Below are 24,281 nucleotides of genomic sequence, written 5' to 3' on the forward strand. Positions count from 1 at the left end.
ACCACTGACAAATGCAATTTAGAAAATGGAAGAAATGTGCTGGAAGACAAAAAAAAAAAAAAACGATCAAGCTTTATTTAAAAGGAAGAATACCAAGACGAGAAAGGATTAAAATGCAATTAGCCAAATTAACTCTAAATTAAGCTGTGATTTAAATGTACTTACAGCCTTTTTTTTCAATGTGTCCTTTATGGCAATGGGGCATATTCTTAAATATCTGAGGCGGCGGAACGTATGTCCTTTACGTTACGCCGCCGCAAGTTTAAGTGGCAAGTGCCTGATTCCCAAACCACTTACCTGTAAACTTGCGGCGGCGTCGCGTAAAGTCCACCCGCGCAAGCACTCCTAATTCAAATGATCCTGGTAGGGGGCGTGGATCATTTAAATTAGGCGTGCTCCCGCGCCGATCGTAATGCGCATGCTCCGTCGGGTAAATTACCCGACGTGCATTGCGCTAAATTACATCTCAAGGACGTCATTTGTTTTGACTGTAACGTAAATGGCGTCCAGCGCCATTCACGGACGACTTACGCAAACGACGTTAAATTATCAAATTTCGACGCGGGATCGACGGCCATACTTAACATTGAGTACGCCACCTAGGGGGCATCTTTATCTTTACGCCGCGTATCGCTTACAGAAACGACGTTAAAACACTACGGCGGGCAAGCGTACGTTAGAGAATCGGCGTGACTAGTCATTTGCATATTCTACGCTGACCGCCACCTAGCGGTCAGCGTAAATATTGCAGCCTAAGATACAACGGCGCAGGCCGTCGTATCTTAGGCATGTTTAAGTGTATCTCAGTTTGAGAATACACTTAAACATAGGATCGGACTTACGTCGGCGTATCTGCTGATACGCAGGCGTAAAGTATTTGAGAATATGGCCCAATATGTACAATTGTAATTGTATTCCCATTTTCTGAAAACTCCATAAAAAAGAGCTGAAATGAAACGAAGCGTTGAATTCATGTACATAGGTAGGAGGTGTGTGACTAAAAAGGAAATTACACATCATTTAAAACCTATGCGCTTTCCCAGCGCTTTTCTCCGCAGTGTTTGTAATTAGGAAGCGCAGTGAGGCTCCCAGCATGCAAAGCGATTTCCCAGAATGCAAAATAATAAAAATATTTGCACATGCAAAATACATTACCCTGATAGGCGACATTTTATAGTCACTTCTATGCAGTTTTATTGGACACATTGGGCCAGATTCTGAAAGGACTTACAACGGCGTAGCGCCATGTACGCCGCCGTCCTAATCCGACCCGTCGTATCTATGCACCTGATTCTTAGAATCAGTTACGCATAGATATCCATTAGATCCAACAGGCGTAAGTCTCCTACGCCGTCGGATCTTAACTGCTTTTTTTTTTGACCGCTAGGTGGCGCTTCCGTCGCATTCCGCGTCGAGTAGGCAAATTAGCTAGATACACGAATTCCCGAACGTACGCGCGGCCGACGCAGTAAAGTTACGACGTTTACGTTAGGCTTTTCGTGGCCTAAACTTGCCCCTGCTATATGAGGCATAAGTGCGGCGTAGCAATGTTAAGTATGGCCGTCGTTCCCGCGTCGAAATTTGAAAAAGATACGTCGTTTGCGTAAGTCGTCCGTGAATGGGGCTGGACGTCATTTACGTTCACGTCGAAACCAATGACGTCCTTGCGGCATACTTTGGAGCAATGCACACTGGGAAATTCCACGGACGGGTCCGCAAAAACGTCAATCACGTCGGGTCACAGTAGTTTTAAATAAAACACGCCCCCCCTCATCCAAATTTGAATCAGGCGGGCTTACGCCGGCCGATTTACGCTACGCCGCCGAAACTTACGGAGCAAGTGCTTTGAGAATACAGCACTTGCCCGTGTAAGTTGCGGAGGCGTAACGTAAATCAGATGCGTTACGCCCGCACAATTTTACGCGGCTGTACAAGAATCTGGCCCATTGTTATCACATCTATTCACCCCGCAGGGGGAAGTACCTGGGAAAAAAAAAAACAGAATGTAACGCATAAAGGCAATTTTAGAAGTTACATTTTAGAAACGCTAACATTAAAGTGGAACGTTAGTCAGAAAATTAGGTGGCTTTAGGCTACATAGCAGGTATAGCTATTTAAAACATTACCTGTCCTTGGGCGCGTCCCAAAGCCCATTTGTCCCTCTGCTCTCGGGTTCTGCCGCCTCCATCTTCGCCTTGCGGTTTCACAGCCTGGTTCCCTACTGCGCATGCGCAAAAAAGTAGCGATGCGCGATCCCGCTGGTCCCTGTCTTCTGGGACCTGTATGTCTCCCAGACAGGGCCGCTATCAGGAATTATGGGGCCCCTTACACAGCTTCAGGCATGGGCCCCCTGGAGCAGAGAACCGGGGGGGGGAGTGCTGCCGCCTGAAATTAAGAAGCGGGGGGCTGCTGCGAAAAAAAGAAGAAATAAAGAAATATATATATATAAAAAAAGGGGCCCTGGGGACCTCTGGGCCCTTTAATAATAAAAAAAAAATATATAAACACAAATAAAAAGGGGGGTTTGCCACATGGGGCCCTGGGGACCTCTGAGCCCTTTAATAATAATATATATATATATATATATATATATATATAAAAAATATATAAAAAACAATTATAAAAAAGGGGGGTATATATATATATATATATGAAATAAAAATATATATTAAAACATTTTTTTTTTTTATAAAAAAAGGGGGGTTGTCATCCGGGCCCTGGGGATCTCCTGGCCCATGGGGACCCCCGTACCCCTAAAAAAATAAAATATTGGCCCTTTAATAAAAAGTAAAATAAAAATATATTAGAAAAAATATATTTTTTTTATAGAAAATAAATAATAAAAAAGGAGGGGTTGCCATCCGGGGCCCTGGGGCCTTCAGGCGCCTGGGGACCTCCTGACCTCTATAAAAAAAAATATTGTCCCTTTAATAAAAAATAAAATAAAAATATATATATTTTTTTTTTATATATATATATAAAAAAAGGGGAGTTGCTATCTGGGGCCCTGTGGGCCTCCGGGCCCCTTACAGGTGTACTGCCTGTACCCCCTGATGGCGGCCCTGCTCCCAGAAGACAGCAGGAGGGGGATGAAGTAGGCGTCGGACGTGGCGTAAGTCACTGCGATGATCTATGCCCAGAAGTGGGAGCAAATACCTGTATTATACAGGTATCTGGTCCCTCCTTCCCCCTGAAAGGTGCCAAATGTGACACCGGAGGGGAGGGGGATTCCAAAAAGCGGAAGTTCCATTTTTGGGTAGAACTCTTCTTTAACCACTTAAGGACCGCCTAACGCCGATAGACGTCGGCAGAATGGCACGGCTGGGCACAATCACATACCTGTACGTCCTCGTTAAGTGCCCAGCCGCGGGTCGCGCGCGTGTCCGAAGCTCCGTGGCCGCGGGACTCGCGGACCCGATCGCTGCAGGAGTCCCGCCATCGGTCAGAGGAGCTGAAGAACGGGGAGAGGTGAGTGTAAACAAACCTTCCCCGTTCTTCACAGTGGCGCTGTCATTGATCGTCTGTTCCCTGATATAGGGAAAGACGATCAGTGATGTCACAAGTCCAGCCCCGCCTCCCTACAGTTAGAAACACACATGAGGTCACACTTAACCCCTACAGCACCCCCTAGTGGTTAACTCCCAAACTGCAATTGTCATTTTCACAGTAATCAGTGCATTTTTATAGCACTTGTTGCTGTGAAAATGACAATGGTCCTAAAAATGTGTAAAAATTGTCCGATGCGTCCGAAAAAAATCGCTAGTTATTAATAAAAATGCCATAAAACTATCCCCTTTTTTGTAAACGCTATAAATTTTGCGCAAACCAAACACTTATTTTTTTTACAAGAAATAGGTAGAAGAATACGTATCGGCCTAAACTGAGGAAAAAAATCATTTTCGATCTTTTTTGGGGATATTTATTATAGCAAAAAGTTAAAAATATTTAATTTTTTAATTTTTTTTTCAAAATTGTCGCTCTATTTTTGTTTATAGCGCAAAAAATAAAAACCGCAGAGGTGATCAAATACCACCAAAAGAAAGCTCTATTTGTGGGAAAAAAAGGACGCTAATTTTATTTGGGAGCCACGTCGCACGACCGCGCAATTGTCAGTTAAAGCGACGCAGTGCCGAATCGCAAAAAGGGGCCTGGTCCTTTACCTGCATAATGGTCCGGGTCTTAAGTGGTTAAGGCCCATACACACGATCGGATTTTCTGACGGGAATTGTATGATGACAGGCTGTTGTCAGAAAATCCGACCGGTTGTACGCTCCATCGGCGCTTTGGCAGTGCTGCCCATTCATTTCAATGGGCAGGTGCGTTTTGGGAGAGCTGTATACACCGCTCCTGCATCGCCCCAGAATTTTTTCCTGTCCTGCAAGCGCACCGCCCCAGTGTGAAGGCATACAAGGTTTCATACTGGGGAGGCTTAAGAGGCACTTTACAGGTTCCTTTTTTTAGTGCTAAAATGCCTGAAAAGTGCCTCAGTGTGAAAGGGGTTTTACTGCTGTTCAGGGGCTCTGGGCTCCAGGAAAATGGCAGCCTCCGTCAAGAAGAAACAGGAAAAATGCTAGAAGCAATTTACAGCACACACTCATTTTGGTAGCATAATTATTAATGTGGAATGTTCATTCCTTGCTAAAGAACATTATTTTTTATCAAGTTGTTATGCCGCGTACACACGACTGTTTTTCATGACGTGATGGTCAATGGTCATTAAAACGATCGTGTGTGGGCTCCAGAGCATTTTTCTCAACGTGAAAAATGGGCATTAAAAATTTAGAACCTGCCTAATTTTTCTCGTCGTGAAAAACGGTCGTGTGTGGGCTTTAACGGGAAAAAACGTGCATGCTCAGATGCAAGCTATGAGATGGCAGCGCTCATTCTGGTAAAATTAGCGTTTGCAATGGAGATAGCACATTCGTCACGCTGTAACAGACTGAAAATCACAAAGACTGAAAAGCGCGAATCGTCTCTCACCAAACTTTTACTAACACGAAATCAGCAAAAGCACCCCAAAGGGTGGCGCTATCCGAATGGAACTTCCCCTTTATAGTGCCGTCGTGCGTGTTGTACGTCACCGCGCTTTGCTCAAGCATTTTTTTTTCACGATCGTGTGTAGGCAAGGTAGGCTTGACAAGAATCACATTGAAAAAAACATTGTTTTTTCTAAGACATTAAAAATGGTCGTGTGTACGCGGCTTAATGGGTAAAGCTCCGCTTTAAGGCCACCCCCTGACTCTGAATACGCTGCCAACGCACAGGAATAGATATGCTGCATTGTGGTGCACTGCATGTGCAATGGAGCTGTGTTGCCTTAGTGCCTCCAAGCTTTTCAGTATAAGGGTCATGCTGTATACTGTACAAATATCCACCAGCTGAAAAAAAAATCAGCTTTATAAATACATTTAAATGAATGAGTAAGCTTTATTCTTTGTTAATAACATGATATGATTCAGAAAACAGAACTTCAGTAACACAAAGCAAAGAAATTCTTAATAATCTTGAGCCTTTAAAAAAGAGTGACCAAAAATAAATTCAGTCTGCACCTTTCTCATTAGCACCCCCCCCCCTTGCATCAGATCCCCCCTTACATCAGACTCCCCATTACAGCCCTACTTTACATTGGGGTCCCCATCAGAGTTGGCCCTTAAGTCAGGCTCCCCATCACAGCCCTACTTTACATTGGGGTCCCCATCAGAGTTGGCCCTTAAGTCAGGCTCCCCATCACAGCCCTACTTTACATTGGGGTCCCCATCAGAGTTAACCCTTACACCAGGGTCCCCATCAAACCCCCCCTTACGTCAGGCTCCCCATCACAGCCCTACTTTACATTGGGGTCCCCATCAGAGTTGGCCCTTAAACCAGGGTCCCCATCAGATCCCCCCCTACATCATGCTCCCCATCACAGACATCCTTTACATTGGGGTCCCCATCAGAGTTGGCCCTTACACCATGGTCCCCATCAGATCCCCCCTTACATCAGACTCCCCATCACAGCCCTACTTTACATTGGGGTCCCCATCAGAGTTGGCCCTTACGCCACAGTAGCAGGGTGAGAGCCATGAATCGGAAGCGTGACTGTAGTTGCTGAAGTGAGTGCCGGGGCAAGCAGTTAATTGGTTGCTAGGACGCTGGCAGTCCTAGCAACCAACTATGGGGACAATGACAGCACGATAGTGAGAACCTGAACTGGAGAATTGGTGGGGTAGAAGCGGACCTCTGCTGACCTAAAGTGAGAGCACAATGGGCCCACATTGGGGGTACACCTCTGACCCCCCCCCATGGGATAGATTTGTCCTGTGGGTTGTAGTTCGGAGACCCCGCCATGATGTATTAGGGTGCTATGAAGAATGAGTGGTATGACAACACAGCCATTCTTCCCTCACTTCTATGAGGCCATATTTACCTCACAGGCCTACCAAGTCTATCACATTTCTCCTCATATCATCACATTTCTCCTCATATCACTCCTATGACTGACAGACCTGGTATAAATCCTGTCACAGCTCAGAGAGCTTTCATGAATGTCATTATTTCTCCTCACATATTCACCATACACTCTGTTATTACTGTGAGGCCTGTAAATCCTCTCACCATTCTGAGGCCCACTATGGCCTCCGAATAAAAGAATATTACTTTAGTTTCCTGGAGCCTATTATGATTTTAATGTCACTTACACACCTATTATTTGTTTTAGAGGCCTGTACTAATAGTGTAATACAGCTTTTTGCCTCCCACCAAAAACATGGCCGACCTGGCCCCCTGCACGGCGACGCCGCTCTTTCCTGACGTCGCGACGCAAGCGCTCAACGTGACAGCTCAGCTGCTGCAGGAGCGTTCCGTGTGGAAGCTCCGCCTAGCGAGTTGCGACAACTTCCGGTCAGCAAAGCGATGGAACCCGGCGGACAGGGTGAGCTGGAATCGGGGTGGTGTCAGTCGTGTGTGTGCCCCCCTTTTGTGTCTATGTGTTCCCCCGCAGCTAGGTGTACTAACATGGCGGCCCTGGTCACTGTGTCCCCCCCATTATACTGAGTGGTGGGGTGAGGAGGTGGCTGTGTCATGTGAGGAGGACCTGTCATGGTGTCCTTGTCCTGTAGGGAGGTGACAGGGCTGGCAGGACTTTTGTTTCCTCCGATTACGTACTTGTTTATGTTTTCAAAGGGCACCTGTCACCACCTTACTGGGCTCAGGCTTCTGCTGAGGCCTGCAGGTCACCATGGCAACCCCATTGGTGAAAAGTCAGGCCTACAGGTCACCATGAGAACCCCATTGGTGAAAAGTCAGGCCTACAGGTCACCATGAGAACCCCATTGGTGGTAAGAGGGGTGCCATGGCCGACACCTATCCAATACGATGCAGTGATTGGTGATGAGCTCCTCTGATCTCCTCTCCATCCAGACATCGGAGCCTCACTTTGTTTTACTCCAATCGGCTGTGAGCTGGTCATTCCCCGCCCCACAGCGCATGTACACAAAGGGGTGGGTTGCTGGTGATGTCTTCTTTCCTATAGGGACCCATGCCCGTATTTAGTGGCATAGGTGATTGTACGGCCCCCTTTAAGATGGATGTGCCCGCTACAACCTGATTGTACAGCCCCCTTTGAGATGGACGTACCCGCTACAACCTGATTTTACGCCCCCCTTTGAGATGGACGTACCCACTACAACCTGATTGTACGGCCCCCTTTAAGATGGATGTGCCCGCTACAACCTGATTGAACGGCCCCCTTTAAGATGGATGTGCCCGCTACAACCTGATTGTACGGCCCCCTTTAAGAGGGATGTGCCCGCTACAACCTGATTGTACGCCCCCTTTAAGATGGATGTGCCCGCTACAACCTGATTGTACGGCCCCCTTTAAGATGGATGTGCACGCTACTACCCGATTGTACGGCCCCCTTTAAGATGGATGTGCCCGCTACAACCCGATTGTACGGCCCCCTTTAAAATGGATGTGCCCGCTACAATCTGATTGTACGGCTCCCTTTAAGATGGATGTGCCCGCTACAACCTGATTGTACGGCCCCCTTTAAGATGGATGTGCCCGCTACAACCCGATTGTACGGCCCCCTGATGGACGTACATGTTACAACCTAATTGTAGAGCCTACTTTAGGATGGGCGATCACGTTGCAGTCTGATTGTACAAGCCTATTTAAGATTGGTGTACCCGTTACTGATTGTATGACCAGTGTAAAGGAGATTGTACAATCATAATGTAACGTGTGTGACCAATGACGTGCTACACCTACGTCCATCTTAAAGGGTGCTGTAGAGTCAGATTGTTATGTGTACATCCATTGTGAAGGGCTGTGCAATCAGATTGTGTGTGTGTGGCCAGAAAATAGGACATTGTAAAATCTGGTTGTACAGCCCCCTTTAAGATGTACATTACAATCTGATTGCACAATCGGGCATAGTCCAGCGTTTTGCAGACATGTAACAAATGCCAGCACAAGTGCTGTGACATCACCTCCATGCTGACGGGGTGATCTGTAATTTCCTCTGCCCCAGTTACAGATGGGACATGTAGTCCGCCCAGTCACAGGAATCTGTGGGGAGATTTCCCTTCACCTCCTCTTCTGATAACAACTGTAACCGTTCTGATTTGCCATCACTTTCTGTAACGGAGACAGAGGAGGTGACTCTTCCTAGCAGGGACACAGATGGCAAGTAAAACCTAAAGGAGGTGGCGAGGCGCGGTGCTGGACTCAAGTGCCACATGGACACATTGCGTTCCTCAACTGCCACATTGCGTTCCTCAAGTGCCACACGGACACATTGCGTTCCTCAAGTGCCACACGGACACATTGCGTTCCTCAAGTGCCACACGGACACATTGCGTTCCTCAACTGCCACATTGCGCTCCACAAGTGCCACACGGACACATTGCGTTCCTCAACTGCCACATTGCACTCCTCAAGTGCCACACGGACACATTGCGTTCCTCAACTGCCACATTGCACTCCTCAAGTGCCACACGGACACATTGCGTTCCTCAACTGCCACATTGCACTCCTCAAGTGCCACACGGACACATTGCGTTCCTCAACTGCCACATTGCGCTCCTCAAGTGCCACACGGACACATTGCGTTCCTCAACTGCCACATTGCGCTCCACAAGTGCCACACGGACAGATTGCGTTCCTCAACTGCCACATTGCGCTCCACAAGTGCCACACGGACACATTGCGTTCCTCAACTGCCACATTGCGCTCCTCAAGTGCCACACGGACACATTGTGTTCCTCAACTGCCACATTGCACTCCTCAAGTGCCACATTGCACTCCTCAAGTGCCACACGGACACATTGCGTTCCTCAACTGCCACATTGCACTCCTCAAGTGCCACACGGACACATTGCGTTCCTCAACTGCCACACAGACGCATTGCGTTCCTCAACTGCCACATTGCGCTCCTCAAGTGCCACACGGACGCTTTGCGCTCCTCAAGTGCCACACGGACGCTTTGCGCTCCTCAAGTGCCACACGGACGCTTTGCGCTCCTCAAGTGCCACACGGACGCTTTGCGCTCCTCAAGTGCCACACGGACGCTTTGCGCTCCTCAAGTGCCACACGGACGCTTTGCGCTCCTCAAGTGGCGCACGGCTCTCCTCAAGTGGCGCACGGCTCTCCTCAAGTGGCGCACGGCTCTCCTCAAGTGGCGCACGGCTCTCCTCAAGTGGCGCACGGCTCTCCTCAAGTGGCGCACGGCGCTCCTCAAGTGCCGCATTGCACTCCTCAACTGCCACACGGGCACACTGCGCTTCTTTAAAATCTAAACTGCGCACAGATCCCCTGCTGATCGGAGCAGAGCGGGCGGATGGCAGGTCTGTGTCTGCTCAGTATTGGTAGAGCAGACACAGATGGACAGGCTCTGCTCTATGGGAGTAAACAGACTCTTCTGTCAGTTTAAGCCGGGCTGCCTCCGAAGCGGTATGCCCAAATGGAGGAGGGCACAGTGGTCGTCCTCGGATCGCCTGTGTGAAAGGACCCTCAAACTTTCCTTGTTTACAGTGAACTCCAACCAGAAATATTAAAGCTGCCATTCCTGAATTGGTTCTATAGGCACCGTCATGGCTGCCAGGCTTGTGATTTCGCATAGGACTGTACGGGTGGCTTTCTTCAGCCGTTGAGTTTCAGCCTCAGGGCAATAAATAGTTGACAGACCAGCCATGTGTCTTGTGCTCAGTCTAGCAGGGTGTCACTATTTTCTTGTCACCCAAGGGTGTGTCTCGCTCTTCAGGCTTTCTCTGTGCTGTCCAAATACAGGATGGTTTAGATAGCATATCGATCTGGAACCAGACAAGGGGCAGCCCTGAAGATTAGACCCGGGTGGGGCAAGAAACAAGGTAGCCACTGAAGAAAAAATAAATAAAAAGCGGTGGACTTGGGTCTTTAAAAAAAAAAAAAAGCAACGATGATGTGTCTTCTTCATCAGCACTAGACCTGCAAATGAACAAGAAAAGATAAACATGTATCTAAACCTCGAAACATAATATATTGCAGCTTACCAGTCCCTATATGTGGTGGCTGCATTTGTTTTCCTTTATTCTTCTTTTTTATTATCTTTCGTTTGAACCTTGTGATCCTTCTAGCAGCACATTTCATAGAGTGAGATGGGCAATGGGGATATTAACAGATTTGGACATGGCGGATCTTATTCCCCTCATCAGGTTGCATGGCTGGTTTTTGCCCACCAGACAAAAAGATTATAAGGATTCATCTCTGCAATGTTTTTGTCTGGTGGGCAAAAACCAGGATCAGTCTTCAGAACTCTTTGGCTTGGACTCTCCGATAAACAGAGCTTGCAGCTTCACCATTTGCCCTTCCCAGGTCCCTCCTGGGAAAATTCTGTTACTGTTAGCCTGGGTTCCGTCACACTTGTGCGATGTAGACAACCCATACGATTCACACAGGAATCGCACCGCATTCGTGTGCGCATCACATGCGATGTCTGTGCAGTGCAATTTTAGTCATTCATATTATGTATGTCTGTAATCGCATTCGCATTAAAACGGTGCAGGGCCCTTTTTTTCTCTCACCTTAATCGCATAACATGGTGGCAATCTCACTGCATTTGCCGTCTGTTTTGGGGTGTCGTTAAGATAACATTGACACCCGCAGCAGATCGCATGGACGCCGTGTGATTGAATGCAGTGCAGGAAACGCACAGGAATCGCTGCATTTCCCACATCGCATAAGTGTGAACCAGGGCTCGCGTGTTTCTTCCTTCTTTTTTTATTTTTTTTTTATTTATTTTTCTTCTCTTCTTTTTTTTTTTTTTTTTTTCTTCCTTTTTTTTTTTTGTTTTTTTCTTCTCCTTCTTTTTTTTTTTTTTTTTTTTTCTTCCTTTTTTTTTTTCTTTCTTCCTTCTTTCTTTTTTTTTTTCTTTTGCCCCCATAGCAAGCTGCACTCATGCATGCTCGCTCCTGAGCCTCTTCTGTGTGTCTATGGGACACAGCATGGCATAGTCCCTCCCCCAGAAAAAAAAAGGAAGAAAGGAAAAGAAGGAAGAATTTTTTTTTTTCTTCCTTCTTTCTTTTTTTTTCTTCCTTCCTTCTTTTTTTTTCTGGGGGCGGGACTATGCCATGCTGTGTCCCATAGACACACAGAAGAGGCTCAGGAGCGAGCATGCATGAGTGCAGCTTGCTATGGGGGCAGAAGGAGAAAAAAGAAAGGGAGAAAAAAAAATCTTTCTTTCTTTTTTTTTTTCTTCCTTCTTTCTTTTTTTTTCTTTCTTCCTTCCGTCTTTTTTTTCTGGGGGCGGGACTATGCCATGCTGTGTCCCATAGACACACAGAAGAGGCTCAGGAGCAAGCATGCATGAGTGCAGCTTGCTATGGGGGCAGAATAAAACAGGAAGGAAGAAAAAAGAAAGAAAGAAAGAAAGAAAGAAAGAAAGAAAGAAAGAAAGAAAGAAAGAAAGAAAGAAAGAAAGAAGGAAGGAAGAAAAAAGAAAGAAGGAAGTAAAAAGAAGGGGGGAAGAAGAAAGAAAGAAGGGGGGAAAAAGAAAGAAAGCAGGGAGGAAGAAGAAAGAAAGAAGGGAGGAAGAAGAAAGAAAGAAGGGGGGAAGAAGAAAGAAAGAAGGGGGGAAGAAGAAAGAAAGAAGAGGGGAAGAAGAAAGAAAGAAGGGGGGAAGAAGAAAGAAAGAAGAGGGGAAGAAGAAAGAAAGAAGGGGGAAGAAGAAAGAAAGCAGGGAGGAAGAAGAAAGAAAGCAGGGGGGGGGGAAGAAGAAAGAAAGAAGGGGGGAAGAAGAAAGAAGGAGGAAAGAAAGAAGGGGAGGAGGAAGAAGAAAGAAAGAAGGGGAGGAGGAAGAAGGGAGGAGGAAGGAAAAAAAATTCTACCTTCTTTCTTTTTTTTTTCTTCCTTCCGTCTTTCCCTTCTTCCCGTGGTTGTGAAGGGTGAAGGTTTTTTTTACCTTCATGCATTCAATGCCTCAGTGTGCTGCTCGCCCCCCTGATACTTACCCGAGCCCGATCCAGCGATGTGCATGAGAGCTGCGGCTCTTCCTCCTCCGCCATTGGCTCCCACTGCTGTCAATCACAACCAGTATGGAGGGAGCTGGGGGCGGGACTATGCCATGCTGTGTCCCATAGACACACAGAAGAGGCTCAGGAGCGAGCATGCATGAGTGCAGCTTGCTATGGGGGCACTTGGCAAGGGGGAGGGGCCAGAAGCACCGGTGGGGGACCCAAGAAGAGGAGGATCATGGCTGCAGTGTGCAAAAAAAAGTTACATAGAGCAGCTAAGTATAATATTTATTTTTATAAAAAGTCTACCCAGTGTAATATTTTAGTCGTAAGAGGAGCTTGGTGGAGATAGTTCCTGACTTATAAAGCCAAAACCTGCATAGAGCGTCCCCCGACTCCAGCCAAAACCTGCATAGAGCGTCCCCCCGACTCCAGCCAAAACCTGCATAGAGCGTCCCCCGACTCCAGCCAAAACCTGCATAGAGCGTCCCCCGACTCCAGCCAAAACCTGCATAGAGCGTCCAATCGGGTTCAAAGTACTGACCGTAAAGGGGCCATAGAAGAGGAGTTTTGAGTGGGTCAGAAAAGTGAGTTCTTATGTTCCGGTCTGATTTAAAGCCAGAAGGATTCAGCAAATCTTTCTATGTTGATGAGTAGAAAATGTTCTTTGCATGTGTTGGGAAATTTCCATCCTTGAGCCGCAGCATAAGCCTTGATCCCCATTGGTGACCTTGGTGGGCCAGGCCTCCATAGACATACTGGTTTCTCTGCTGTCCCTACTACTGGTGTGGATGGAATCGCATGTTCTCTTGCTGTTTGTTCCAGAATTGTGATCAATGGCTCATGAGTTGTGCAGAGGACAGCGTGTATCTCAATTGGCCAGATAACAATCGTGTTGATTGAATGTACGGCAGAAGTAGAACCCAATTGTGAAACGTGGTGATTGTAAAGTCTCGTCTTTTTGTTGTTAGAAATAACAGAGGTATTATACTTGGCTGCTCTGTTGCAGTGGATTTGCACAGAGCAGCTACAATCCTCCTCTTCACGGGTCCCTCTTCGGCGCTCCTGGCCCCTCCCTTCTGTTGAGTGCCCCCACAGCAAGCAGCTTGCTATAGGGACACTCGAGCCGAGCCACGGATCCCTGTGTCTATTCAGACATGGAGCCATTGCCTGGCTTTGCCCCCTTTTTCTCCTAATTGGCCCACTGACTTTGATAGACAGCAGCAGGAGCCAATGGCATCATGCTGCTGTCTCAGCCAATAAGGAGGGGCAGCTTAGAAACTCATGCACATCGCTGGATCTAGAGGGACCTCAGGTAAGTATAAGGGGGGCTACTGCACACAGAAGGATTGTTCTCTTCATGCATAGAATGCTTTAAAGCAGGGCTCGACAAATCCCGGGCGCCAGGTCGCCATGGCGACTAGAAATAGGGTCCTGGCGACTTGGCTTGGAAGGGGGGCAAAATTTTTTTTTATTTTTTATGAGCTGGCTCCATCTGGTGGTGAGCCGTTGGTATTACAAGTTAAGCATTACAAGTTAAACAGCAATTCTAATGTAATTTTTCACTATTTTCACTGCCATCTTCTTCCCTCTAATTAGAACCCCCAAACATTATATATATTTTTTATCCTAACACCCTAGAGAATAAAATGGCGATCGTTGCAATACTTTCTGTCACGCCGTATTTGCGCAGCGGTCTTGCAAGCGCACTTTTTTGGGAAAAAATTACACTTTTTTTTTTAATTAAAAAATAAGACAACAGTAAAGTTATCCCCATTTTTTTTAAATATTATGAAAGATAATGTTACGCAGAGTAAATTCATACCCAACATGTCACGCTTCAAAATTGCGTCCGCTCGTGGAATGCCGACAAACTTTTACCCTTTAAAATCTTCATAGGCGACTTTTAAAAAAATCTACAGGTTGCATGTTTTGAGTTACAGAGGAGGTCTAGAGCTAGAATTATTGCTCTCGCTCTACCAATCGGGGCGATACCTCACGTGTGGTTTTAACACCGTTTACATATGCGGGCGCTGCTCACGTATGTGTTTGCTTCTGCGCGCAAGCTCGTCGGGACGGGGTGCGTTTTCTGGCTCCTAGATTCCAAGCAAATTTGTCAAACCCTGTGTTATACTTACCTCCACTGTGCAGCTCGTTTTGCACAGAGTGGCCCCGAACCTGGTCTTCTGGGGTCCCTCGGCAGTTGTCTCGGCTCCTCCCTGCAAGAACTAACCCCCTCCATGGGAGCTCTCTACCATGGAGGTTTTTGCGGGCGTGCTCCCGTGATTCAGCCGGCGGCTATAGCCGCTCACTGTATCACTCGGCCCAGCGGCATGCCGCGTCATTGGATGTGATTGACAGCAGCGCAGCCATTGGCTCGCGCTGCTATCAATCCATCCACTCTAGCCAATCAACGGCCAGACTGAGCGGATTAGAGGATGTCGGGGGTGGACGGGCTCAGGTAAGTAAAACGGGGGGGCGTAACTGTCAGATGTTCTTTCACTTTAATGTATAGGATGCATTAAAGTGAAAAAACATTAACCGTTCCAACCAATTTACAATAAAAACACCTTCTGCCATTACAATGTTCCCCCTGTCAGTTTTTCGGGTGGACCTTCCATTCAAACCTATGGAGCAGCGGCTGTCAGCGGTGACGTGTCCGCTGACATCGGCCGCTATCTGATCCTCTCCGCAAAATCCAGACGAATGGTGACCCTATCTTCCATCGGATGAAAACAGACGCCGCCCCCTCTCTCCCCTGATTGGCTAGCTGACTTGGACAGCAGAGGGAGCCATTGGTGCTGCTGATGTGCCTCCGCCAAGCAGGAAGGAGAATCTCAGATGATTGTGGACGTCGCTGGACAGAGAGGGACTTCAGGTAAGTGTTGGGGCCGCTGCTGAGCACAGAAGTCTTTTTTCTGAATGCATTAAGATAAAAAAAAACCACCTTCTGCCATTACAACCCCTTTAAGGCAGTCTGCTGATTCCTGCTGTTATACAGAAGTCATTTTGCAAGTCGCCTCTGAAGTGGTCTTCAGGACGCCTTGCCGAGTCACCCCCAAAGTCGTGCCGCCCCAGTGTGAACCGGTGATCTGCCTATGGTTGATGGAAAAAATATTGTTTTTGTTTAGTGTTTTTGTTTAGTGTTTTTGTTTAGTGTTTTTGTTTAGTGTTTTTGTTTAGTGTTTTTGTTTAGTGTTTTTATTTTGTTTTGTGTTTTTATTTTGTTTTGTGTTTTTATTTTGTTTTGTGTTTTTATTTTGTTTTGTGTTTTTATTTTTTTTTTATTTTTTGTTTTTGTTCTGTGTTTTCGTTTGGTTGTTTTTTTTTTTTTTTTCTTCTTTTTTTTTTTTTTTTCTTCTCCCTGGTTCATACCTAATAATATGTTCTGGAGAGTGAACTCCTTACATAGTATAGGACATTTTTTTTATTTTTTAAAGCCCATCTCCGGGCACAATATTTTTACCCCAGGTAAGACAGTCAAACATTCCAGTGTCTCAAAAGGAATCCCCTGTGAGGAACACTTTCTTCTATACCCAGCAAATATATAGTATACTAGTTACGTGTGCGGATAAGTACAGCTTCTGACCGCCATGAATGTGAGCGCTGCAGGACCCCAGATAAAAAAACGGTCACTGCTCCTCTCTCTCCTTGTGCAGAGTGACTGGTCTTGTCTCCGTCCCCTCCTGTGGTTTCCTGCAGGTAGCCTGTAGGGGGTGGAGCTTATAGGTTGCTCCCACAGCTCTGCTCTCTCCTTGTGCAGGGTGACTGGTCTGGTCTCCGCCCCTCCTGTGGTTTCCTGTAGGGGGTGGAGCTTATAGGTTGCTCCCACTCCTCTCTCTCCTTGTGCAGGGTGACTGGTCTGGTCCCCCCCCCCCCCTCCTGTGATTTTCTGCAGGCAGCCTGTAGGGGGTGGAGCTTATAGGTCGCTACCACAGCTCTGCTCTCTCTCCTTGTGCAGGGTGACTGGTCTGGTCTCCGCCCCTCCTGTGGTTTCCTGCAGGCAGCTTGTAGGGGGTGGAGCTTATAGGTTGCTCCCACAGCTCTGCTCTCTCTCCTTGTGCAGGGTGACTGGTCTTGTCTCCGCCCCCTTTGTGTTTTTACTGCAGGTAGCCTGTAGGGTGGAGCTTTTAGGTTGCTCCCACAGCTCTGCTCTCTCCTTGTGCAGGGTGACTGGTCTGGTCTCCGCCCCTCCTGTGGTTTCCTGCAGGCAGCCTGTAGGGGGTGGAGCTTATAGGTCGCTACCACAGCTCTGCGCTCTCCTTGTACAGGGTGACTGGTCTTGTCTCCGCCCCCTCCTGTGATTTTCTGCAGGCAGCCTGTAGGGAGTGGGGCTTATAGGTCGCTACCACAGCTCTGCTCTCTCCTTGTGCAGGGTGACTGGTCTTGTCTCCGCCCCTTCCTGTGATTTTCTGCAGGCAGCCTGTAGGGGGTGGAGCTTATAGGCCCCTCCCACAGCTCTGCTCCTAGTACAGGCTATGTACAGCACAGTGGTGATGTCGCTGCTATATTTACAAAGTAACATCTGAATTTGCAAAGTAATTTGGTGTAGACTGAGTGGATTTATGTCCTTTGTGGCTCATATATTTGAATGAAACTTGCTGTAACAGCGATTGGCATTTTGGAAGCGGGCTCAGTGTTTGTGTATAGAAATAGCCAAGGCAGATCTTGTCATTGTAGAGCAGGGATATGCAATTAGCGGACCTCCAGCTGTTGCAAAACTACAAGTCCCATCATGCCTCTGTCCCTGGGTGTCATGCTTGTGGCTGTCAGAGTCTTGCTATGCCTAATGGGACTTGTAGTTCTGCAACAGCTGGAGGTCCGCTATTTGAATATCCCTGTTGTAGAGCATGGCTTGTTGGCTTTCGTATGTGTCGCTTATCCCTGCCCTGATCTGCAAACTGCATCTGGTGCTCTGCAGATTATATCATTGTAATGAAATCAGGTTTTATGGTGAGACAGGATGTGTCCGGCTTGTGCCGGGAAAAGGGCCGCTTCCTGTTTTTTCACATTGCCTGTTTCCTCAATGCTGTCCTTGCACTTTTCCTTTTTTATAAGACGACCTCCTGTCCTGGCTTGTCTAAGAATTTTCATTTGTATTTCGCACCATTAGTGAGCTGCAGTAACACCCGATTTTTCATGCGGCCATCGAATTTAAAGGGGTTGTAAAGGTACAATTTTTTTCCCCCTAAATAGCTTCCTTTACCTTAGTGCAGTCCTCCTTCTTCACTTCCACTGACTCCAAAACAGTTGCGTAAAAGAGTTACTGGAGTCAGGCTGCACATGCTCAGTTTGGTGTGAGAGTTTTTTTTTTTTTTCGTTGGGCGACTGGCCCTGTGCTGATCACATGCAATCAGCATTGTCTGGACAGAGGGTCGGGGGTCCTGAATCCTCCTAGGAAAGCTCAGTGCGGTAGGAAAGCTCCTCCTACAACAGGGGTAGGCAACCTGGGGCCTGCCAGCTGTTGTAGAACTACAAGTCCTATCATGCCTGGGAGTAATTGTAACTGCCAGCCTTGCAATGCCTCATGGGAAATGTAGTTCCACAACAGCTGGATTGCCCCAGGTTGCCTACTCCTGTCCTACAAGCTTTAACCAGGTACTGATAGAAGTCACAAGACTGCTATTTACTGTTCTGTGGGGGACCAGGTGGTCATGTGATCGTCCGTCACCAGGTGGTCATGTGATCGTCCGTCACCAGGTGGTCATGTGATCGTCCGTCACCAGGTGGTCATGTGATCGTCCGTCACCAGGTGGTCATGTGATCGTCCGTCACCAGGTGGTCATGTGATCGTCCGTCACCAGGTGGTCATGTGATCGTCCGTCACCGGGTGGTCATGTGATCGTCCGTCACCGGGTGGTCATGTGATCGTCCATCACCAGGTCCTTCTCCTCTCTGTGTACTTCTTAGAGGGGTCCTTCTTCCAGCTGTCCATGTCAGTGCCAGCATGATGTGGACAATTCCCATTGGCTGTCCAGCGGAAGGGCTCAGTAGACTAGTGATGAGGGACGTGAAGGGGAACAGCTGGCGCACGTTATTATGGGGTATTATGGACTAGCGGTCCCCACATGTTGTAACAGTGTCATCATGGGTCCTGGGTGGTGGGGGAATATAACTGTCTTCACCAGGTAAGGGAAACTCAACACCTTGCCAAATGGAATAGCGGGGCAGTCAGGCCTAATTTCATGTAAGTTTTAGGGGGGGGGGTATTTTGGGGGTTTGCTATTATATTGTACATGCAAGGTGACCAGGTACCCCCATACTGTCTCATTTGTCTGTGTATTCCTGAATGGGTGTTGTTGCTACCCTGCTGCTTTGTCCTAGTCATTGTCCTAGTCATTGCTTGCCTTTTGTGCCCATCTCAACTGCCAACTTTAAATGCCGCTGACATTTTGGCATTAGGCCAACCCATGCTTGGCTTGCTTGCCCCCCTCCCCTCTGACCATCCTTTTAATTTCTGACAGATATCAACCTTAACTCTCCTAACAAAGGTTTACTGTCAGACACCATGACCGACGTTCCAGTGGATCAGACAGGATGTCGAGTGCCAGCAGACGCCGCAGGGGCAGGGCTACCCGAGGGCCTGACAGAAGCTGAAGTCGAGGAGCTGCAAGCCGATCTAGCCAAGGTGCGTCCAAAACTGAGACCTGTTGCTTATTGATTTCCTTTAAAGTGGGGGTTCACCCAAAAAATAAATTTTTAACATTACATTCAGCCGAGTTGTCCTAATGACAATCGGCTGTTTTTTTTTTTTTTCCTCGTACATACCGTATTTTCACCGCCACTTCCAGGTATGTCTTTTGCGGGACCAGGCGTTCCTATCTGATTGACAGGCTTCCGACCGTCGCATACTACGCGTCACCGAAAGAAGCCGAACGTCAGATAGGAACGCCCAGTCCCGCAGAAGACATACCCGAAAGCGGCAGTGAAATACGGTATGTACGGAAAAAAAACAGCCGATTTGTCATTGAGACAACTCGGCTGAATGTAATGTTAAAAATGTATTTTTGGGTGAACCCCCGCTTTAACATCGGCATCAATTTACAGAAAACATTTGAAGCTGACTCCGCCCCAGAGGAGAGCTTATAATTCAATGTTTCCTATTTAGTCCTCACATGTTCTCATACTAGCAAACATGGCATACAAGATTGTGGAAGCACCTGAGAGGTCCGCATCGATTTACAGAAAGCATTTGCAGCGAACTCCGCCCCAGAGGAGCTCCTAACATAATGTCCCTTCTGTAGTCGCACATTGCACATGTTCGTACGCTAGAAAACATAGCATACTAGCGTGTAAGATTGTGGAAGCATCTGAAAGTTCCACATCAATTTACAAAAAACATTTGCATCTGACTCCACCCCAGAGGAGCTTATAATTGAATGTTCTCTGTGTAGTCATCACACATACTTGTGAACTAGCAAACATAGCATACTAGCATGTAAGATTGTGGAAGCACCTGGAGAGGTTCGCATCGATTTACAGATTACTCCGCCCCAGAGGACCTTTCAATTGAATGTTCTCTGTGTAGTCATCACACATGTTTGTGAACTAGCAAAACATAGCATACTAGCATGTAAGATTGTGGGAGCACCTGGAGAGGTTCGCATCGATTTACAGAAAGCAGTTACAGATTACTCCGCCCCAGAGGAGTTTATAATCTGTTCCTTCTATAGTCATCACATATGTACACACACACAATGATGTGACACTTACCTGCAGGAGAAGCCTGCGATGTCCCCGTCTTCCTTGCTGGCAGCGAGCGACCATTCTTCACCCCCTCTTCCTTCCGGGGCCGCAAACTCCGGCTCTGTGACTGGCCGGAGTAACGTGCCGCCAGTCACGGCATGACCCAAGCTAGAAACGGCACAACTCGGGATTCTCATGTGCAGTCACCCCCCCCCCCCCTTTTGCCTCACCCACCTTGATGGTGGGACTTCTGCCCAGTCCTTGGTTCCACAGTCCCTTTCTTCAGTATCTTGAGAAGGCATGTGCTGGGAGGTGACTTACCCCTTGATGGACCCGCCCTGGGCTAGTGTGGTTCCACAAATGTAGCTTGCATGGGAGGGGTGCAAGAAAAAAGCCACCCCTCCAGAAAGGCTGCCACCGAGCCTTGCCAAAACACACAATGATTCTGAGGCCTCATGGAGAAAGGTGTTCTGGTCACATGAGACTAAAATTTTATGATTTGGTTTCAAAAACTAAAAGATATGTCTGGCGGAAATCCATCCAAATACCACCATTCCTACAGTGAAGCATGGAGGTGGCAATATCCTGTTATGGGGGGGGGGGGGGTGATAATATCCTGTTATGGGGGGTGATAATATCCTGTTAACGACTGGCTCCTGTACATATATGTCGGCTCATACATGATCTTCAGTTTATGGACTCTGGGGGAGAGATGTATAATAATTAGAGATGGGATGTGATCTTTATATCCTCCGTTTTCTTCCCTGTAGGTAGAGGAGGAAATCCAAACCCTGCGTCAGGTTCTGGCCGCCAAGGAGCGCTATTCAGCGGAGATCAAGCGAAAGTTGGGGCAGACCCCACTCAACCAGCTAAAGGCGAACCTGTCTAAGGGCCTGCATGACGTGCAAATGTCCAACGCGTATGTGTCCCTTCCTTTTTATTTTCAACAATTTGCCTTAAAAGGGGTTAGAAAGGTTTGTTTTTATTTTCTAAATAGGTTCCTTTTTAAGCTCGTGCATTGTTGGTTCACTTACCTTTTCCTTCCATTTCCCTTCTTTGACTGAATTTCTCACTTCCTGTTCCTCCTCAGTAAACATGCCCCCCATCATCTATGGTGGTTAGTCAGCCAGAACAGCTTACTGAGGAGGAACAGGAAGTGAGAAATTCAGATAAAGAAAAAAACATTTAGAAGGGAAATCGAAGGAGAAGGTAAGTGAACCAACAATGCACTAGCTTAAAGGAACCTACTGTATATACTCGAGTATAAGCCGAGTTTTTCAGCACTTTTATTTTATTTATTTTTTTTTGTGCTGAAAATGCCCCCCTCGGCTTATACTCAAGTCACCCTTTTTGCGCCTGATCTCCCAGATTTTGGGGGACCCGGTACCGGCCGGTCGTAACTCCCCTGGACCCCAAACTTGGCACACATGTAGCCCCACTCTTCCTCTACAAGTGTGTAAAGTTTGTTGTCCAGGGGACCTAGAGCCAGGGAGCACCGATTTTTCAAAGTCGGGTACCCCTTCCATAGACTCCCATGTTAAACTGTAATTTCTCCGGTAACTTTGGGGACCTGGTGCCGGCCATAGGTCCCCTGGACCCCTCTCTTCTACATGTGTGCAAAGTTTGCTGTCTGGGGGACCTATGGCTGGGGAGCACCAATTTTTCAAAGCCGGGCACCCCTTCTATATACTCCCATGTTGAACGTAAGTCTAGGCATGGGCACAGTGAGGCATGGGCACAGTGAGGCATGCAGATGGACACCCTAGGCTTATACTCGAGTCAATAAGTTTTTCCCAATTTTTTTTTTTGTGGTAAAATTAGGTGCCTCGGCTTATATTCGGGTCGGCTTATACTCGAGTATATACGGTATTTAGAAAATTTAAAAAAACGACTTAAACATTAGTACAGTACCTTGTTTCCTCGTTCAGCCGTGTACTGCACTGTAGGGGGAAGCAGAGAGCACAGCACATTCCCCTGCACTGTTTACTTTTGAGGCTGACGGTTCTCGCAGTGCCATGTATAGTTCGGCAGGGGGGTGGGCTCATCTGACAGCCCTTCTCTCCCCTGATCCCGCGGCACACTGGTTGAAAATGGCTGGTTTAGATAACCGGGCCGCGATTGGCCTGTGGGCCGCACTTTGGACATGCCTGCCTTAGATCGAAGCCGTCCTCGTCTCTCACTCCAGCCGCAGACATCTCTCCTGGAGGTTACTTCTGGGTATCGCAGACCCGGCGCTGTAATTGGCCGGAGCCCAATGACGTCACTCCGCGCATGCGCACGGTAACGGCACACACTGGGAAAAGAAACGGCACAGAGTTTTGTTTCTTCCCAGCGCATGCGCCGTTTGTATTATCGGCGGACTACAAGTGATATTGGAAAACGGGACAAATAGAGTTAGGGTTTCCTCGTGAAGAATAAGGCTAGGACTCAGGAATTGGAATAGGGACCTCCCCCCCCCAAGGTCAGAAGGCGGGTCTACAGAGGTCAAGAGTGGTGGCGGACCCACCCCCACCAAAGTGTACCGCCTCCCCCAACAAGGGGAATGAACAGGAAAGGGTGACTCTCCTTAACAGGGACAGAGATTGCAATTAAAAATGACAAGTGTTCTAACCCCTCTCCACTCTATCCAAAACTAAAAAAATAAAAAGTTTTACCTTTTTTTTAATTATATTTTAAGCCTCATAACACCCCCTCCCCCCCTTACATTTTGTATGAAGGTTTATCTCGTTCATTGGTGACTAAACCTGTTCCTGTGCTCTTCTTAAAATATCTGATCTCCGATTTTGTTCCAGTTATGTAAAAACCTCAGAGAAACTCGGAGAGTGGAACGAGAAAGTGACTCAGTCTGACGTGTGAGTTTCTGTGCAGCCGCACTTCTCCTGGCTTTCTGCAGGGGGCACTGTCCTTGCTGATGAATGATGTAGAGCTGATGAGCGAGTGTCTGTGTGCCTGCGATATGAGTGTGTGGTGCGCATGCGCGCACGGAGGTGACGGTTGGTGGTTTTTCCAGCTCTTATGGTTTTATTCTAACATTCTGCTTAGCCTAACGGGTCTGGTGTTTCCGCTTCCCTGGGCTCTGGGTGCGTCCCATGCTGGTCTGTTTATGTAACACGCTCTCTCTTTGTCTGATGCAGATACAAGAAGACTCAAGAAACCTTGTCAACCGCCGGACAGAAAACTACCGCAGCGCTTTCTAATGTTGGCTCCGTCATTTCCCGGAAGCTGGGGGATATGAGGTGAGGCATTGAGTCTTGTAGCTGTAATGGAGAACTTTGCATGTTTAGCTCAGCCCCTGCAGCCAATCAGAAATGAGTTTTCACTTTCCGGACCTCGGCTAAAACTGAGGGGTGGAAGGTGAAGAGCTATGAAGGGCTCCTGGTTAGGAACATTCCCCTCCCTATCTGAGACATGCCTCAGGGGGACACCGTTGTAAATGGGGGGGGGGGGGGGGTAAAAAAAAGTTCCTGGGGGCTTAGTCTGGCTTCAGCTGTTGTATTGGCGACTCATCCCTCGCTGAGACTCCTATACCCGGCCTGTATAAGTAGATACAGTCACCGCAGACAGTCTTTATCCGATGGCTGAACCAAATACCTTTTCTTATCCATTATAGAATGTAACAGGTTACAGCAGATGAATGAAAAGATGGTATTTTCAGGTCAAAACATGGTCATGCGTTCCCCCCCATGTGCGCAGAGACAAGCGGCCATTATTTATCCCATAAAGACAATGTGAGAAGGAAGGGGAAATACATCATAAAATGGGAGGGGAGAAAAAATGACCACAAGGTGGCAGTATAATAATCAACTATACTGAGAACAATAAACCGCTTATAGGGGTTGTAAAGGTTTGTTTTTTTCTTAATGGGTTCCTTTAAAGCGGAGGTTCACCCAAAAAACAAGTATATAACATTACATTCAGTATACCTCAAACATGTACAGTATGCCGTTTTTTTTTTTTTTTTTTTTGGGGGGGTGTACATACGGTATTATCTGTATTTTCCTCCCAGCTTCCGGGTACTCGCTCCCGCGGGAGTGGGCGTTCCTGTGCAGTGCCGCAATGTCATCTGGGACTTCGCCCACATGATAGACGTGCCTGAGAAAAACTCCCCTCGGCGGATAAGGC

The 24,281-nt window shown here is 47.5% G+C and overlaps 1 protein-coding gene across 8 annotated transcripts in view; it reads left to right on the plus strand.

Annotated features, from left to right (window-relative positions):
* Window positions 1-6,805: 6,805 nt before the first annotated feature.
* The window catches only part of TPD52L2 (TPD52 like 2), a 39,038-nt gene continuing 21,562 nt past the window's right edge, over window positions 6,806-24,281 (plus strand). For 3 of the 8 annotated variants that reach the window (XM_040331254.1, XM_040331256.1, XM_040331261.1), the window contains exons 1-5: window positions 6,880-6,943; window positions 18,938-19,101; window positions 20,930-21,078; window positions 22,952-23,011; window positions 23,294-23,395. In XM_040331254.1, coding sequence (XP_040187188.1) covers window positions 6,895-6,943; window positions 18,938-19,101; window positions 20,930-21,078; window positions 22,952-23,011; window positions 23,294-23,395 — 524 coding nt within the window. In that variant the 5' untranslated portion in view covers window positions 6,880-6,894. Of the gene's footprint in view, window positions 6,944-15,299; window positions 15,352-18,937; window positions 19,102-20,929; window positions 21,079-22,951; window positions 23,012-23,293; window positions 23,396-24,281 lie in introns of those variants that run through there. The other 5 variants (XM_040331257.1, XM_040331259.1, XM_040331255.1 and 2 more) reach the window with 5 other exon arrangements.

This window comes from Rana temporaria, chromosome 12 (genome assembly GCF_905171775.1).
Source record: "Rana temporaria chromosome 12, aRanTem1.1, whole genome shotgun sequence".
Taxonomy (NCBI): Eukaryota; Metazoa; Chordata; class Amphibia; order Anura; family Ranidae; genus Rana; species Rana temporaria.